This window comes from Rissa tridactyla, chromosome 8 (assembly GCF_028500815.1).
Source record: "Rissa tridactyla isolate bRisTri1 chromosome 8, bRisTri1.patW.cur.20221130, whole genome shotgun sequence".
NCBI classification, from domain to species: Eukaryota; Metazoa; Chordata; class Aves; order Charadriiformes; family Laridae; genus Rissa; species Rissa tridactyla.
The window spans coordinates 4,734,957-4,754,219 of NC_071473.1; the positions used below are offsets into that span (position 1 = coordinate 4,734,957).

General features: G+C 42.7%; 1 protein-coding gene across 2 annotated transcripts; it reads left to right on the forward strand.

Moving 5' to 3' along the window:
* The first annotated feature begins 230 nt into the window (after positions 1 to 230).
* Positions 231 to 16,320, forward strand: ARPC1A (actin related protein 2/3 complex subunit 1A). 2 transcript variants are annotated; one of them, XM_054212198.1, is made up of 10 exons: positions 231 to 351; positions 3,621 to 3,725; positions 4,305 to 4,409; positions 6,667 to 6,889; positions 8,606 to 8,713; positions 12,111 to 12,323; positions 13,456 to 13,531; positions 13,733 to 13,926; positions 14,648 to 14,738; positions 15,929 to 16,320. In XM_054212198.1, the coding sequence occupies exons 2-10, from the start codon at positions 3,662 to 3,664 to the stop codon at positions 15,965 to 15,967; spliced, it is 1,113 nt and encodes a 370-aa protein (XP_054068173.1). In that variant the 5' UTR covers positions 231 to 351; positions 3,621 to 3,661; the 3' UTR covers positions 15,968 to 16,320. The 2 variants fall into 2 exon arrangements, with proteins under 2 accessions (XP_054068173.1, XP_054068174.1); XM_054212199.1 differs by having other exon boundaries at positions 3,644 to 3,725.
* The last annotated feature ends 2,943 nt before the right edge of the window (positions 16,321 to 19,263 follow it).

The window sequence follows — 19,263 nt, forward strand, 5'->3', positions numbered from 1 at the left end:
TCCCTGAGGAAACAACCCCACACACACCGCGCGCGCACGCTCCCGGCGCCCGCCTTTGTCTGAGGCGCGGGCACGCTCCCCCCCCCCCACCCTCCCGCCGCGCAGGCGCAGAGCGGCGCCCCGGCGCGCCCCGGCTCCCCCCCTCCCCGTCCCTGCAGCGCGGCGGCGGCGCAGGCGCAGGCCGCTGGGCGGCGGCGCAGGCGCAGAGCGCGTTTCCTGCCTCCCTTGTCAGTGCCGGCCCCCCCCCCCCCCTCGGCCTCCGCTGCCGGCCGCTCCCTCTCCCGCCGCCCGGAGCGGAGTCGCGTTGACTGACCAGAGTCCGCGAGTCCCGCTCCGCTCCCGCCGCCTCAGGTGAGTCCCCGCAGCGGGAGGGAAGGCGGGGGTGGTGGGTGTCCGCCGCGCCGCTGGGCCGGCCTGCCCTCGCCCCGAGAGGGATGGGGGGGGCGGGGGGAGCCTTCAGGCCCGCCGGTGCTGAGGGGATGGCGCGGGAGGAAGAGACACCTCAGCCCTTGGCGGGGGGTCTGGAGACACTCTTCTGAGGGTGAGGCGATGGGGACCCCTCAGCCCCTTCCCCCTGTAGGGCTGAGGCCGCCCGGGGGAACGGATGGGGCCGGGGAGGGGCAGCTGCCCTGTCCTGCCCTGCCCTGCCCCTGCCCCTCCGCGGCCTCCGCACCGGCGCTGTGCACCTGCGTTATCAGCGCGGGGCCGGGCCGCAGCCCGCAATCCATCCCAAACCGGTCGGCTTTATTATGCTAATGGTGTCCTGTGCCAGGAGGCTTGCCTGCGAGGAGTCACCCTCCTGGGAAAGCTGCGCCGAGTGTCTTGGAAGGGAATGACAGCAGTAGGAGGCAGTGCTTAATTATAGGCACTTCTCTTCCAGATGTTTGAAAGTGATGTAGGTGCTCTGAAAATAGGCAAGGATTGAAAAGATGCCTTTCTCTCTCTCTCTCTCTCCGTCGCACTCGCACACGCTATGTCCACTTCTGAGCCTGTGTCCTTGCTAGTTGCTTGTCCAGGGATGGCCTCATGCCACATATTTCTCACCCCATTGAGAGATGACAGCAGCTGAGTCCTGTACTTCCCAAGCGTCATCTTTTCAGTCTACGTACTGAGAGAGCTCCTGCTGTACAAAGGTGCAAGATCTCCTTTTCTTTTTCCTCCTTTTCAAAAAAATTTATTGAAACTCAAGGACAGTTAGTTTGCATTGGAAAAAAAAAATCAGGCATAGCTGCGTTAAGTACTTGGCTAACAAAGTTATCATAACAGTATCTTCCCTGTGCGAGATTCTGAAGTTGGCTAACAGGAAGGCATTGAGGGCTTTACTACGTATGAATTATATCAAGAAGCATAGAACCAGTTGTATTTTCTCTAGTGGAATGAGAGCTTGATTTTTTTTTTCTACGGGTTGGTAAGGACTAAATATAACTGGAAGACTTCAGCAAGCTTTATCTTCCAGAAGAAAATAGCACTGCAACTATCAGATGACAGAAATAGTAGTGCTTTTTGAGATTGTCATCATTGTTGTTTTTTATGAGTTTGTTACCGAACGAAAATGGAAGAGAGTCACTTGCTACAAGTTACGGTGCTCAAGAAACTCAATCAATGGGAAGGAATGGAACATATTGCTTGTCCAGGCTGTCTCTGGGAGTAGCGTGTAGGTTGGTAAAAAACTCCGAACTAGAAGTTAGGATGGGACCATATCGTTTATATGTGGAGCCAATCTGCGGAGTAAATACCAGGGTTGTATTAGAAAGTGTTTTGAAATAGCTGCATTCCTTGGGGAGGGGAGATTGGATATTTTTACATTTTATTTCGGAAAGAGTAGAAAAGGCTGAGCATTCCTTGTTGGTAGAACAGCTCTTCAACTTTTCCTGTATATGGAAATGTGCTGCTACTGAATGTTGGCATGTACTAAAGCAAGATCGTGGAAAAAGCAATTTGCAGTCGTGTTTTGCTTATATTAACACATGGAATCTCAAATCATGGCTGTCCGAGGTCAAAGGTAACTTGGATTATGTCAACATTTTCACATTAATAAAAAGTAATTAATTATTTTGCTTAGGACTGCATATATTTAATAGCTTCATTTGATTGCTAGAACATGTTTATTAGAAGAATTGTGAAAATCGTGCTGGTTAAAATTATGAACTGGACTTAAAGCCCACGTAGCTAAAAGTTATATTTGAAGTACATTTGAAATGTAACCGTTAAGTTATATTTTTTTAAAATAGCAGTGCTTGATTTCTTAAAAAAAAAAAAAGAAGTAGAAAAGAAAAAGTCTCTCCAATTATTTGCATTGGCAAAGTACTGTATCGTCTCTGCTCCAAGATTCAGCGCTTTCAGCATATTTGTGAAATGACTGGTGTGATAGTAATTGCTAAGCTCTGTAAGAACGTACTCATCTTTCATTCACTCCTGAGTTTCTGTTGGACTGCCATTCATTTCCTGTTTGCTTCCAAATTCCTACCTTGTCCTGAAGTCTCCACCCTCTGCTAACATGGCCATACTTGGGTATGTTGTAATTTCAGGCTATGATGGGTGTGGATGTCTTGGAATGACATCACAGTGATATTTCTTTTTAGATGTATATGTAGGGGTAAAAAGACTTTGATCCATCAGCCAAGGATAAATTGCTATGAAAATTAGTGGAATATATATGGAAGGAATTGACAAATCCGAGTTATATGTATTGACCTATGCACGTTTTAATTATTACAGGTGACCCTCAGTTTTTACTATGTTGTCTTTCTTCCATCCATTTATACTGCCCTTGATTAATACAGGACTTACAATAGGATATGAAGTTTTAAACAACTTTGTAATCATGGGTCAGTGCGCCTCCAATTGCAGACGTTCAGTGCTCTCTCTTGTAGCAATTATAAGTTAAAGAAAAAACTAGGTGTCTAGCTTTTTTTTTAAACAAATTAAAATACTTACAAACTAGAATGATTCAGCTTGTTCTTTTAGTGTTTGAATCTCATGGGGGCAAAAGCCTAACTATAGAACAGTTAAGTGCTAGGATTAATTTGAAGAAATTAGTAATTAGTTGATTACTAATCTTAATAATTTTCCCCTAGGATACATATAAATGGCTTTATCAAATAATACATCAGCAGATTACAGTTACATATCAGTGTTCTGGACACACCAATTTAGCCTCCTGAAAAAGAAGAAGAAAAAGATTTTATTGTAGTGCTGCCTGTGAGCCTTGATACATGTCAGGATCTTGAATCAATTTACTGAGCTATGTCCCTAGGATTTTTATTTCTTTATTTATGTTCTATTTCTACAGTCAAATTATTAGGTTTGTTAGATATCCTAACAACCTGCTGTCTTGCTTGTGAGCGTATGCCAAGAAGGAAGCACGTATGGCTTTTAGCTCAATTGCGATTAGCTATAGTAAGCCAGACACTTGAAAGTCATTGGCCAACTGAAGATATCGGGGTGTATGGCAAAGGCAATTCTTTAGTGACCTTAACGTATTTACGGAGTAAGTTGTGATCTTCTGTAAGTGAATTATAATACTGGCCTGAAACAACCTTGATAAATGCTGAAGGCTGATTTTGTTTTAATAATTATCGAATTTTGAAGTGTTTTGTTTTCAATTTTACACCTTTCAGCTTTTTCAATTTTTACAACATAGGAATATCTTTAACTCGGAATGTCTCTACATCAGTTTTTACTAGAGCCAATCACCTGCCATGCATGGAACAGAGACCGTACTCGTAAGTACTATGTTAGTTTTAATTGTTAATTTTCTTTTCATTACTGTTTTCGCTGTCGGTTTGTGATCTTGTAATGTTCTGGATCACGTTTAGGGAAGGTATGACCAAACGCATAGTGCTATGTGTTAAGCGTTCCACCCATGATCCAAAAAGCAGAGCACACATCTTCTAAATGTGGACTTTTCTAAACCTGTTACTGGAACTCTGGCATATGAGCAAATCTAGTCTTACTAGTCTTCCAGAAAGCTTTGCCTCTTGGTCTGCACCTTGTGAGAATATGACCTGCCCCTTATCCTCTTTGACCCTCTATTTCCATACCCCAAACCAGCCTTTTCTTGTAATAGCCTAGTTTTCCACTGTAATGTGGATTGTATATTCCAAATGTGTTGTCTTTCTGCGCAGTACGCTCATGACCATTTTATTTGAGGTTATCCAGCGATGTTGGCCCTTTGTTTACCAAACCTCTGTAATGCTCTGAAATTTAAGAATACAGTTTTTAAATTGGAAAGTCTTTCCAAGTAAAGTATTTGGTATTAAAAAGCCTTCTGTACTATTGGATTGTTTTATTTCTTCTTCAAGAGATTGCCATTAGCCCTAATAATCATGAAGTCCACATCTACAAGAAGAGCGGGAACCAGTGGGTGAAGGCTCATGAGCTAAAGGAGCACAATGGACACATTACAGGTAAGAGAAGATTGTGCTGTGCCACACATTAAGTTTGTCCGCCCCCTGCTTTCCCCAGTTGAGAATCTGAACAGGAAATCTGCAAGTGTTGAATAAATAGATCTTTTTATAGGTTGGCATTCCCACTTACAGGGAGCTTTGCAGCATTTTTCTGGACTACATGCAATGAACGTTAGCAGGAGAAGCCCTGTTTCATTTCCAGACATTTTGGTAGAGTAACTGAGCCTGCCTTTCTTATCTATTGCTTATTTTTCATCCATAAAGACATAATGAGAATAGATTTTCAGTCTTCTGAAGTAATCTGGTTATGTGTCAAACTCTCCTAGTGATATATGCTGCTCCCTTTCAAGCACTAGGATTAAAACTTCATCAAGTGTACAACCGTTGTGTTGGTTTGTGGTTTCCGACAGCAATAAATATCTTTTTTTTAGGGATTATATAAACACTTGAAGTGGTCAGTCCTGGACTTATGACAGACCATCAGTGAGCACGTTTTACTGCAGGCCCAGAGTATCTGTAGATCCACAATGAAAATGTAACAAGAGCTGCTACGATGAGTCACAAGGTGTTATTTTTAAAGTGTGATTGTCCTGCGGTAGTCATTTATATTGCTGTATTTTTTTTCACAGTGATATTTTTATAAGGGCTTTATTCTCTAAGGAAATGAAGGTAATTAATACAAGCACTTGCCCAAAACAGCAATATCCTTTATTTTGTTCTCAACTCGCTAATGGGCAGAAGTATCTGCCCAACAGCGTTTTGCAGGAACTTTATTCGATTTGTCTGATTCTTGCTGTCAAAGAGCACAACTGTATGTGCCCTTTTGTGAAGAGTCCCTTGGGCTGAATTTACAAATGACGTGCTGTTCCCCAAAGACATTTCTCTGCATTTTTCTTGTACCTGTTAGTGTTAGAAGCCAAATATTCATGACTTGGGAAAAGAGCTCTTTCTGCTTTCCTGCATAGCGTATACTTTTGGAATACTAAATGCTGTGGTTGTCGTAAAGAATAGACTTAAACTGTGGTTAGACACAGGAGATAGCCTGATCAAACCGCTTGTTGCTTCTGACAGGAGAGATTCAGTTGCTGCCACTCCACCTTCTGATCCCAAGGGGCAAGGTCCCTTGTCTTGCCTTCTGTGTCTTGATTGAGGTATTTGTGGTGAGCTGCTTCTGTTCACCTACAGGAAGAGCACTGTTTGCTCCTTTTGGTGGCTTAGTTTTCTGCTAAGCTAAAAAGCTGAACTTGCTCCAGCAGAATAATGCTGGTGCAAGGGAGGTGGTGGGAAAGAGACGTAAAGAGAGTCAGGATGGTCCCCCTTTCAAAGCCAGTGCTAGATTGACTGAAGTAACTATTGTTCCAGGCTACCAGCCTCCTCAAAATTGAACTTTTTAAGCAGAAGCCTGTTTGGGAGTAGACCATATACAACACAGTTTGCGTGCTTAAGGAATATTTTGAATACAGGACACAGTTATGGAAAACCATTGAAATACAATTTTGTGGCAGGAGAGTTAAAGGTTGAGCTCTGCCTCTCAAAGAGGGATGCTAAAGAAAAGATGCAAAATGATGTTGCTGTGAGACTTTCCAGTTGAAAACATCCTTCATTGCATAAGAAGGGAAAGAAGCAATGGCAGACTTATCAAAGGCTTCGTTTTATTCTTTGATTTTGTTATTTTTGCTTGGTAAACGTTTTCTTTCTCGTGGCACAGCTTAAATAGGCATGGAAAAAATGTAAGCATTGTATCAGTACATAAAGATTGATAACTTCTAACCAAAAACACCCAACCCTGCTATCTAAACTTTTAGATCATGACTGCAGTCTGGCAGCAAGCAGACAACGATGTTAGAGGTTCGTGCATAGTTTTAGAATTGCGGGGTTTCCGCTGCCGAAACGGGAAACGGGTCTCTGGCAGAAGTCAGTGGTTTGAAGGATGCCGGCGGAGAGGCCTTAGCTGGTCTGCAGAGCTCCACCTGTTGGCCAGCTCAGAGCAGGCTTCCTCAGCGGGCAAATTCCCTGTGGAATCTGGGAATTTGGGATCTGCAATTTTGATGAAAGCCAGAGGGACAAACCGATATCCCTAACAGTTTAAAATGGTGCCTGGAGAATAAGTGAAGAAGTGGAATACTAACATAACAGTAATAGCTCTCTCTGTAGCAGAAGGCTTCCATCATTCCAAAATAGATTGTCTCTGTTTTGGCTTATTGTAGAGCAAACAGTACAAAGGGAAAAGTTTATTAATGTGAGCTCTAAATTTCAGGTATTGACTGGGCTCCCAAAAGCGATCGCATTGTAACTTGCGGTGCAGATCGCAATGCCTATGTCTGGAGTCAGAAAGACGGCGTGTGGAAACCGACCCTTGTGATCCTGAGAATTAATCGCGCGGCTACCTTTGTGAAATGGTCTCCCTTGGAGAACAAATTTGCTGTGGGAAGCGGAGCTCGACTTATATCTGTGTGCTACTTTGAATCTGAAAATGACTGGTGAGCTGTTTTGAGTTTAATTTCCATTTATACCTTTAAGGTCTGCATGGGAAAGCTAAAGCCTGGAGTTTAAAGGTGGTAACTAGGTTACTATTTTACTAATTCCTAAAATCGTCAGGAAATGTAAAGGGCCTCATCAGTTCTTTCGTGGCCTTTTTACATCTTAGGGAAAAGGTTCCCTCTTCTTTACTCTGGTGTAGCACCTAAAGGCCTTTGACTTAGCAAATTTTCAGGTTATACGTGTTGGCGTGGATGTGTTCCGGCTGACTGCCATAAACATCTGTTGCTTTTCTAGAAGCGCAAGAATTTCTGCAGAGTAAAAGTTTCTTTACCAATACTGTATGGTTGAAAAAAGAGAAATGTTTCCTCCCCCACCTCCTTCCAGAATGAATGAAGAAACCTTGACTTGAGTTTTCTTCTGTATAGATTATTTTGGGCCATTTCTTGTCATTAAAGAATTCAAATCTGTCACTTATCTCCAGGGTGCTCTATTAGAAGATGTTTGAGCTTGTCATCTACCTGTTCCATATTCTGTCCTGTATTTTTATCACAGTTCATAGATTTCAGACAGGACTATCACAAATATTTCCACCGTTAACTTTTTTTTCTCTTTGGCATCTAAATGTAGTGCTTCTGATCTTTAATGGATCTATGTTTGTAGCTGTACGTGTTGGAGCTACATTTACCATATCACCTGTAGGTGAAATCAGTATGTTGAGTATCTACTACTTCGGGTTGCATAAACATGCATAAAAACACAGGTGTCTGTGCCTGCCGTTCTGTGTGCAGTCTTCCATGTGGAGATGGTAAACAGTGATACCATCTGCAAAATACATTTTAAAGACTGTTTTGGACTTTTATGCTTTCCAACACGTTCAGTTATTAACATTTTCTCTGCCTCAGTTATCTGCAGAAGAATCAAACCCCTGTATGTTGAAGACAAATTATTTAATGCGATCCTTAAAGTTGCTTGTGCCTGACGGAAGTACATTCAAAGAAAAAGCACTATCATCCTAAAGGTCATCCAGTGACTAACAGATTTCATTGCTATTTTGTAAATAGTTCGAACAAACTAAATCTGTTGATACCTACTTAGGCTAATATTGATGCATTCAACATCAGGCCCACTTTTCACTGTACTTCAAGTAATTGAGATGTATACACTGGTCTTATCATTGGCAGTTCACCCATTTACTTGTTGTATTTTATAGTTACTCTTATTAAATAGTAGAAAAGTCGATAGGCAAGAGAGATGACTGTAAAACTCATTGGAATGAGCTGGAGAGGACTTGTACTTAGTGATCTAAGAAAATAGTGCTTGTTATCTCCATATCACAGTCAAAGCTGAGCCCTTCTTCATAGGATGTAAGGGACCAGGCAATTACTGTGCAAAATTCACATTAAGGAGTTCCCATCTGATGCATTATAAAAATCAGTGAGAAGGGGAATAGGACTCAGGTGATGCGATATATATTTAACATGAGTTTGTTCATAGTATTTAAAATCTTAATTAAGATAACCATATAAAGTTCACAGACTGTACAAGAGAATACGAAAGATTTGGACATAATGTGTGTTTTGCAAAACTGATGTGTTTAGCCATTGGCAAGGGGGTGATCTTTTTGAGGAGTACTTCATGGACTTGGGGGAGTTCAGTACAATGTTTTCATATAAATTTTATCTTGTGGGTTTTTTTGTTTTTTTTTTTTAATTTAGGTGGGTGAGCAAACACATTAAAAAGCCCATTCGTTCCACTGTCCTTAGCCTGGACTGGCACCCCAACAATGTCTTGCTGGCTGCGGGATCCTGTGACTTCAAGTGCAGGTAAGAGAAAATAAAGCATCTGTAAATCAATTTAGATTACTGGTTCAAGTTAATCAGTAGCACGAGCATGTTGATCATGCATTTGCTATTAGAATAGAAGATGGCTCGTCTCATACTGTTGTTGTTACCAAAATGAAATACCCAGCTTGAGAAACTTCAGCTTTGGTGCTACTGCATGCAGACTTTGGACTACTAACGTGTCTGTCGAGGGACGTGCCTGAGTTTAATGAACTGGTGGGTTTCTCTACGTGCAGTACACAGAAGTAGTACTACTGTGCGTGCACTGAGTGCTGAGATCTAGTTGTTAGGCTGAAATTACACTAGCAGGTGCTATCTTGTAGAGTTGTTAGAGTTTAAAGAGCAATATCCTAATGATGCAGTTCCAAAATTCCAAGTAACTTGGCACTTCCGAAGGTGGTATCTCATCTTTTTCTTCCCTGAGTCACTTGTTCTCTCCCCTTTGCTGGCGTTAGCCTTAACGTTCTTGCAGGTGAGTAGGGTCAAGGAGTTGATCCACCTGAAACTCAGTGCAACAAAACACATTTTTGAAGACCATTTAAAAAAAAAAAAAAAAAAGGCTGGTAAAAACAGATTGGCATGTGAGATGGATGGGATAGTCTTTCAAACTGATTGTGAAATTACACCATGAGGGATAGGTCCTGCTAGTTGCTCTGTGCTGAGTGATTGGGGTCACTGTACTGAAGTCTGCATGGGGAGCTGCCTGCAGAGTGATTACTTTAATTCATATTTTACTTAATCACTTGTACCTTGAATAATCATAAAAGCTTCTTTTCTTAAATTCTTTATGTAATACGGCAATTTTTAAGCTTCAAAGTGTGTACTAAATATGGCTAAGAAGGAGTGGGAGGGGAGGTGGGACTGATCATTACATTCCTTATTTCAGAATGAAACCCATGCATCTAAATTCGATCCTTTGATGCCTTTTTATGTAAGGAGAGACGTTAAATGGAAGCTGGGGAGAGGAGAGTTGTCACCCTTTCCTGCCTTATCTCCAGTTTTAATTAGATAAACTATTATACATGTTCACTTCCTTTCACAAAAAACGTGATATAAAATGTACTCATTCGTCTTCCAGAAGCAGCAGCCTTTCACGTGTGTAAATTTTTTCATGTGTGTTCAAAAAGCATCTCAGGAGTCTGACATTAGGTCAGCTGAGATACAGAGATATATATCTCTGTTACTTTGAACTTTCAGCTACAGGCTTTGTTCAGCGCTTGTTATGTACATTGCATCCCTGATTATCTCCTCTTTCCTGTTTTTGTTGAGAAGTTAGACTTCAATTATTTCCTGTTCAGTATAGGTTTTGGGATTTGGGAGTTTTTGGGTTTTTTGTTTGTTTGTTTTTTTGGAAGAAAGTCAAGATGTCGATTCCAGTCCATTTCCTAGGAGCGTTCTCTAGAAGACTTGCTCTTTTGTTTCCCGTCAGAAAACTCATTGTGTCCTGCATCTTATTTCTCTGAAAAATGGTGTGTGTTTTGAAAAAAATCAGATCTGGGTTTAAATCATCTGGAAAACTTTCTGCTGTTGCTTAACATTTTACTTCAGGATCAATCATTTAGTAATTTTGCTCCTTTTAGCATAGAAATCTCCATATAGCAACATTAAAGGAAGAAAGGAAAAGTAGTGGAGATTGGTACTGGGTTTGTGTTTCTATTTCTTCCCCGAAACCACGGAAGGATATCCTCTTTGCGAAATGATTAATATAGATCTCTAGAACTCCAGTTCTAGGGAATGTTCAGTTACACGTTAAAGGTAATAAAGATATCTGGGCCTGAAGTGTGCGTCTGTTCTGATAGGTGGTTCTGAAGAAAATTATGAAATGGATCTGCCAGAGCCACTGCCAGCTAATAAGCAGCTAACTGGGAGACATTTTGGAAAAAAGAATGGAGGGCAGAAGAGGCTCCAAGTTGATAGGTATTCAGCAGAGTTTTTTTGGTGGCTGGCCTAGATGAGCTCCTCTTGTCTTTAGAAATATGTGTATATATATATATATAGCTGATAGCACCGCATAGGTGTGAATTTTATATTCTTGCTGGAACAGTGTTGCTGTGGGAATGAAAGTCATTTCACAATGGTCTTTGAAGGCCAGGGCCTTCAAGCTGGGGTGATTTTGGTTTTAAAAGAGAGGAAGACTTTAGTAAGGGTAAAGACTTTTTTTAACTAACAGTTATCTTCAAGGTCTTTCACTACTCAGGAATGATTTTTCTGCCTTGTGTCAAAGGCCGTTGCTTTAAACATCTTGTCCTATTTCCATACATTAAGAGAACTGTCCTTTTAGATGTCTCTATAAAATTAAGTTTGTTGAAGGATTACCATTAGATTATATTTAAACTGATAGAGCCAAGTATAAATTTATACTTAATTCTCTGAAAATCTGTACTTAATATAGCAGCAGTTAAACCCTTCCTTGTTCCAAATGATCAGCTTTATTTGAATAAGCTGAATATAGGTACCTTTTGAAGTGCATACCCCACACACCTAAAAGATTTAAGAAATGGTGAGGGGGGAGCAACATTTCCTTGAGCTCTTCTATAAAATAATTCCTTTTTGTGTTTGACTGCAACCATGAATATTGTATCACGGTTTTTCTTTCGTACTGAAATGTTTCTCTGGTAGTAATATGGTGTAGCTCACTTGCTCCTCCTGTTCAATGGACTCTAATCCTATGTTTGTGACGTCCCAGTAACTTCCATGGTAACAGTCAAGAACACCATATTGTGGCATGTCTGAATCATGCAGAAGGAATTTGATGAAAGGGGGAGGCTTTCTGTTTAAACATATCTTGAAAATTGTAGTGCTGGCAAAAAAACCCCAACTATAAAAACATTGTGGTAACTCAGGTTTTCAAGGCGTTCTTTCAGCGATGAGCCAGAATAAGGTGGCTCAGGAGCCCTTTGCTGGCATTTGGACATGGTTTTGTTTTTTTTTCTTCTAAATTCTGCTAAAAAGTGAATGTTCTTAAAAAGCGGATAATTTTGTAGGTGTTTGTATTCGCTTCTAATTATACAGTGCAATTCGTGTTTTTTCTCTAACTGAAGAATTGACTCTGGGGGTTATTAGCACCGCAAAAGGATGAAAGGGAAATCGTAGCACAGTGGAAAATGCAATGACAATGCATGGTTTTGTGCCATCTTCTGGAAAAAAGGAGAAAGATACAAGACAGTACAGAGAACCCTGTACACCTTACACCCTCTGTACTCTTCCTTTTTCTCTCTACATTGAAGGTTCCCAGCTGCTAGTGGCTTGTTTAAAGACACCATAGTATTTTATTTTGGTAGAATTAGAATGCATCTGGTTGTTTCCAATATGAAATGTGTATGCAGCTCCCAGGAGGTTTTTTTCTGTCTTTGTTCATGCTGAAATTTTTTGTTTGCAGGGTGTTTTCTGCTTACATTAAGGAAGTGGATGAAAAACCAGCCAGTACACCATGGGGCTCCAAAATGCCTTTTGGGCAGCTGATGTCAGAATTTGGGGGTGCTGGAAGTGGCGGATGGGTGCATAGCGTCAGTTTTTCTGCCAGCGGTAACCGCCTAGCCTGGGTCAGTCATGATAGTACCGTGTCAGTTGCTGATGCCTCAAAAAATATGATGTAAGTATGCTTTTTCTGTGAGTTATTAGCTGTTTGACACAGAAGGAAGCAGTATGTGGAATGTTGTGCTTGCAACAACAAGAGCTGTGGCTGCTGTTTCTAGTTTCGACAGTTTTACTCTAGATTCCAGGAGGCTGTTTGAGGCCTGTATAAATAAGGTAGATTCTTAGAATTTTAGATGATATAATTTGAATTTCTTACAAGAATTCTTAGTGATGGTATAGTCAATTTACTTGGGCGGAGGGGGGGTGAAGCATTTGTAAAAAAATACGTTCCACTATAGTGATTGGGGAAACAGTATTTCCTTGTAAATAGATTCAAGAGAATCCAGAAACATGCTTACTCCATAACTACTAAGACCCTATCCCCAACCAGGAAAATAAGTTGTTCATTTCATGAAATGTTAATTCCAACCGCTATCCTTAAGGCACTGCTTCTGCAAGATTTCAATTTACACCTCCCAATCCAACAAAATATTTTATTAACAATTGCTCCTTCTGCTCTTCAGCTTCATCTGAATAACTTTTCAGTGTTTGTGGCTTTCTAACCAAGAAAGACGAGATTCCCCGTATGTTTCGATAGCAGAGATCTCTGGTGGATCATCCAGGCATTGCTGTGCTTCATTTTGAATTATGGTTCTGATGGCTACAGCTCTCTAAGTACCTGGCTGGGGATATCATTAAGTGTAAAGTGTTCTAGAATTCTTTTCTCAGTTGTCATAAAATCACGAAAGTTGACTTAATTTACCATACAGGCTTTTTCCTCCTGAAAAAATGGTGTGAAGCACTAAAACCTCGAGTGTTTTTTATATGCAAATGACATTAATAGCTTCATCGATTTGAACCTTTTTTGGGGGTTTTCTTTTTAAACTCTTGCCACTGTTTACACACACTACTGGGTAACTTCAGCCTTTCACCTGGAATACTTCCTATTTGTTATAGATCTTCCGGGACGCTTTCATTAGGGTAAAACTTTTTACTACAAGTTACAACTTTCTGGTGTCACCTCAGGACAACTGAGCTACACTGACTTCTTTTCCAACAATCCTTGTGTGAGAGCGGTCTCTATTTTTTGATGGAGCCAAAGATGAGAGGTTTCAATGAAGTCCTCTAACAAATGTTCTTGTGTTCAGGGTTTCGCAGCTGAAAACAGAGTTCCTCCCACTCCTGAGTGTGTCATTTGTCTCTGAGAACAGTGTGGTGGCAGCTGTAAGTGTCTATTATTTTCTCCTTGTAGAGTGTTGTAGTGTTTTGGAGAGGGAGAAACACTATACATTATGAAGTTAGTAATAAGCAAGCTCTGCCATAGTGTCTATTTTTGCATTTCTGCAATTAACAGCAGCAGAAAAAAAGAAACGGTGATTCTGTTGGTTATGTTTCTTGACATGCTTTCATGCTGTCTGGTTGCAGGGCCATGACTGCTGCCCGATGCTCTTTAACTGTGATGACCGTGGCTTGCTGACCTTTGTTTCCAAACTAGACATTCCAAAACAGAGCATCCAGCGCAATATTTCCGCTATGGAACGCTTCCGAAACATGGATAAAAGAGCCACTACAGAAGATCGTAACACTACCCTGGAGACACTGCACCAAAACAGTATAACGTGAGTGTCTCGGCCACCAGTCCGAGGGGAAGGAACGCTCTCCTTGTCGCTTTGGTTTCCCAGGATAAACTGCAAACCTATGAGAGCTCAAATTTGCCGTACCAGATGGGTGTAGCTGGTATCCTGTTCTCATTTTAGTCTTTTGCTAACAGCTGTCTATTTCTGGGGCTTACGTGGAAGCTGGTAAAGTTAATCATTGACAGGGCATGTGTGCTTCTGTTGTTTGCTCATGTTTAATGGGTTCTGTAACTTGAATGCAGTTTATCTTATCAAATATGTAGATAGTTCACAAGAGATTGATAGCGCTGTGCAAAATCTAGTCAGCAAAATTCACCTGAAACAGGAATTCGTATACCAGCTTCCTATTTCAGGTGTTATTTCCATGTGTATTTATTCATCAAAAGGATTGATTCCGGTTAATCAAGTAAAATATCCTTGCAGTTTAAAAACTGTGTGACCCCAGGGGATGCTAACATTTCTGAAGCAATTTTTCTTTACCCAAGGAAAGTGTTTAGGCTACAGCCACCAAGTGATAAAAGAGCTTACAACATCCTTTTTCTTTGCTTATTTTTCTGAGGCATTGTACCAAAAATCTAGCATGGGCTCTGCTAGACTCATGTCTCCCTTTGAGAGAGTAGGAGTTGAATTCAACCCAAATTTCCCAGCTTTTTGGCTCTCTGGAATGGGTGTCTGTGTTACAGCTATCGCTCTCTGTTTTCAGCCAAGTGTCTATTTATGAGATAGACAAACGAGATTGTCGTAAATTCTGCACCACCGGCATTGATGGAGCAATGACCATCTGGGATTTCAAGGTATGCTTTTACTACCACGTTTATGTGAACTGGGTGTGATGGTGGGGTTGTTTTTTTTTTTTTTGATCTCTAGCATCAACTTCTGGGGCTTAGCCCTAATGCAGGTTTTATTAGCAGTAGGAAATCCGGACTGGAATATTCAAGACCATTAGTGAACTCCCTAAGGAAGACAGATCCAAGATTCAGCACAAATGCAGATACACTTTGTTTAGCAGATGGTGCTAATCCGGACTTAATTTTTTAATGGTATTGCTCGCGTCCCGGTAGGAATCCCACTAATTCTTTTTTTTTTTTTTCTTTTTTTTTTTTTTTTTCTACCTCAGCCACAAGGTAGGGAGGGACTCTTTATCAGGGAGTGGAGCGATAGGACGAGGGGTAATGCTTTTCAACTGAAAGAGGGGAGATGGAGATTAGATATTAAGAAGAATTTTTTCACTCTGAGGGTGGTGAGCCCCTGGCCCAGGTTGCCCAGAGAAGCTGTGGCTGCCCCATCCCTGGAGAGGTTCAAGGCCAGGTTGGACGGGCTTGGAGCAACCTGGTCTGGTGGGAGGTGTCCCTGCCCAGGGCAGGGGGGTGGAACTAGGTGGTCTTTAAGGTCCCTTCCAACCCCAACCATCCCATGCTTCTATGATTGCTGTGATAAAGCCGGCTGCCTCTTCTTGCTTCCATCCCTGTGGACTCTGCTCAGTGTCTTTCTACAGAACATGGTTCTGCCTTCTCATAATTAATTTATCAAAGTAGTAAGAAGTTACTTCAAACAATTAGAAAATATAGTCAGCACTGTATTGAAAACCCTGAAAGGATTTAAAGGAAGTGCTTGCCTTGCTGAGGACTGGCCAACAGAGGTCTCTGCTGGTCTCCCCAAGCTGCCGAGAGCTCTGCGCTGCCTTTCAGGAAAAGAATAGTTTGTCTGTATTCTATAATGCCAGAAAGCTCCGGTGGGGACAGGAGCCAAATAAGAAATTGAGCTGATATATAAGCTGCTTTAATGCAGTTTTGGGGGGAGAGGGTGGAATCATTGGTCTCTATATGCACGAGTTTGAAATGAATGATGGTCTCTGGCTCTTGAATATGAGTCTAATCTCAGGTATTCAGGGTTTTCACTCTTTTTCTTAACTTTAGCATTTACACCGAATTACTTAACACAGGATACTGTAGCAGATTGTGATTAAGATTTTCTCTCTTTCAAGACCTTGGAGTCCTCTATTCAAGGTCTACGAATCATGTAAAGATGGATTTCCGTGATCTAGCAGGACAAACTGCTTGACAGAATGCAGCTTCCACATCTGCACAAACCCGAAAAGGGAGGAGGAAGGTGGAATATTTGGAAACACTGAGAAAATACAGCTTGGCAGATTTTCTTTTGAATCTAAATTTGGTGAATTGTGTTGGTTTCAAAATCAGCTGTGATTGTTCTTTTTTTTTATTTTTTTTTTTCGGTTGGTTGTTTCATTCCATTCTTTACCAAAGCTGCTCCTTAAGTAGTTTATTGCAGGAAGTTATGAATCACTAACTTAAAAGGGGAATTTTATGTAAATTGTCTGCTAGAAATAATAATAATAAAAACAAAAAGAAAAACCGATTCTTTCTTTTGATGCTCATTAGCAGTGATTAAAAAAGGGATATTAAGGGAATTAACTCTGCGAGAGACGGCAGGGGAAACCCTGCAGCAGTATTTTATGGCCTTAAAACAGGAAGAGTTCATCTTAACTGAAAGCTTTGTAAAGTTGACAGATGAAGACCTGGAATTCTGATGATCTGGATGTGAAGGTTCGGCTGGGCTTCTTTCAGAGGAATTGTTCTCTTGAGGTGATGATTTTAGAGGGTGAACAATTTTGTCCTGCCGACTCTTAGTTCTGTCTGCCTGGCATTTAATCCAGTAATAATAGAAAACTAACCTGAAAGTCTCTTTTTATTGTCTGTTTACCGGGTCTTAGTTTTCCAAAGGCGAATGACCAGAATTATTTGTAGTTACCTTTCAGGATTTGTACAAAGACTTCTCGCAGTGCAGTGCCTGGGATACGGGGTGGAAGGCTGCGTGTGGAAAGCGCGGCAAAAATCTGCTGAGCCAGATCTTAGGAGGACAAATTAAAAGCAAATCACTTTTTAAGTCTGTGAAGCTACCCAGGCCTGCATGCCGTGTTAGAGCCGAGTGCTCGGCCTGTAAAACTCTGTGTTTATAATGACCGGTGGAGAAATAAAACGCCCTTACCAGAAGTATCAGCGTGGTCTGGCTTCTGTGCAGATCCTTTGTCTCCAGGTGACTGTATCTTTTCAAGCTCGGTTGTGAGCCTCGGCAGCTCACGGAGGCATTTGCACGTAACTTATTTTATTCACGTGGTCTACTCTTAACTGTATTGCTGCCTTGAGGCTTGAGACGAGCTGTGCTCTGGAGGGGATTATCTGGCTCACAGCATTGCTTTACAAGGTTTAAGACTTTGTAATTTCTGTTGAAAATGCAGAAGTGTCTTAAAAAAAAACCCCCGATGACTAAATTTACCACTTCCTCTGGAACCAGAGTTGCTTCATACCCTGCTCGTGTGTCAGCTCCGAGTGATTGAAAAGGGACGGGGGGAAGGTAAGCGCACAAGGCTGACAACTGCTGTTGTTCCGCTGCAAGTGAAGTGTGTCCATCACAGAACTGGATCGTTTTCAGGTGCAGTGTTGGTGGCGTGCAGGGAACGAACCGCTTTTCCAGTTCCTTCAGGTTGTCTCATGTCTTCCTCCCCTGGCAGTCAAATGTGGCTTTGCGATTTCCTCTCCCTTCTAAACATAAAATAATGACTATTTAACCTCCACTCTCGCAGTCTAGTGACCCGATGTGTATGATGGCGTGTGCTGGGATTGGGTTTATCAGCTCGAATACAGCGCCAGAGGAGTTAAGCGTCTTCTGAATCAAAGTGACCCTGCCAGCCTTGGCAGATGGACAGAGGAGCACGGGCTTGGCTTTGTCCGTCTCCCTTCCTACTCTTAGATGCTTATCTCTTGCCGACAGTAATGATTTTGTTTCTGAAGTCACTTCTGAAAGTCTGGTGGTTGGTTTCCAAAAAGTATTTAAAAAAGTGGATTCTAAAATAGCTCGTACAAGTAACATAAAAGGATGGAAGAAATCTAACGAGGGAGTGGAGAAAATGGATCTCCAAACATTTATGCCTTGTTCTTTTTCTGTGTGAAAGAGCTGGAGAAGGTGAAATGAGCCCGTAAAGGTAAAAAAGCCAACAAACTGAGGTCTGATGAAACTGCCCAAGGTTACTGTCTGAGAGAAATACGTGTGCTGGAAGCCCGAGACAAAAACCAGATTGGAGATATTTATATTAGAAAAGGACTGAGCAAGGGGAATATAAACAACCATCACTCAAGGCATAATTCAGCTTCAGGCCGCTGGGTGCGGAGTGGCCGGGGCGAGCTCTGCACCTTGTGCTCCGTCCGGCGGCGGGGAACGGTGGCTCTGCATTTCCAGGCCGTCGCTCCGCTCTGGGAGGACATTCCGCTGCCGTCCCACCCCCAGTGCCTTCGAGCCACGGCAAAGGGGCGAAGGTAGGTGCTTGTTTTGCCTCGACCGTTTCCTTGGCTGCCTCCCCCATCTCTACCGCTGTCAGGGCATCCTTTGTGTCACCCACCCAGCGTGGGTGACAAGTCACTAGTGTATTTTGCTAACCGCAGCGCCAGGCTTCCTGGCACGTGCTTTGTATGCGCTGGGGTTAACGGTGCCTTTGAAAGCGCCGTTCACAGTAAAGCTCGTGGTTGCAGCCTTAATTACAGGGGAGCTGCTGGCTGCACAGGCCTGACGTTACGCGCCAGTTAACACGGTTGGGGGCAAGAAATGGGGCTCTACGCAAGGCGGGATGCCAGAGGCTGTTCACTGGAGCCTGCCTGAAAAACTCCCCCGCCTCTAAATGAGAAGAAGCTGCAGAATTGCTGCCGCTTTTCATCCCTTCTGCCTCACCTCCAAAGAAAACCCCAGCAAAAACCCGTTCTGGTGTCCCCAGCATGTGTGTGGTGGGATGGTTCCTCCCCAGCCTTTCTGCGGAGGCCCTGAGCCTTACAGGAGATGCTGCCGCGGATGCAGGAGGAGCTTCCCACGTGAGAGAACGGAGGTAACAGCAGGTAAAGGATTTAGCCCAACCTGGAGTTGGATCTGGCAGGGGACCCAGCAGGGCTGAGCCTTCATCCCCGGCCTCCACACGCTGATTTCCCCGGGGGCTGTTGAGCCCCGGGGGGAACCCAAGCGGTGTTCGAAACCCGTGCGTCCCCGGCGGAGGCCGCTCGCTGCCGTGCTCGTTAGCGCAGGCTCCGAGGAGCCGCGGCAGGAGCAGCCTCCAGACCAGAAGTGATGAGGAAACGTGATGGCAGACGCGGAACCGCTCTGCAGGCAGCGCTGGGGGCGATGCTCTCCCCTCCATAACACACCCCCATTCCTACTGCAGGCATTAAAATGACATGTCCTTCCTTCAAACCCCCGCCTGGAAGGGGTCTGGTGGGAAGGGATGGGCAGAAGGATGGTCTGTGCCGCGTCCTCCCATCG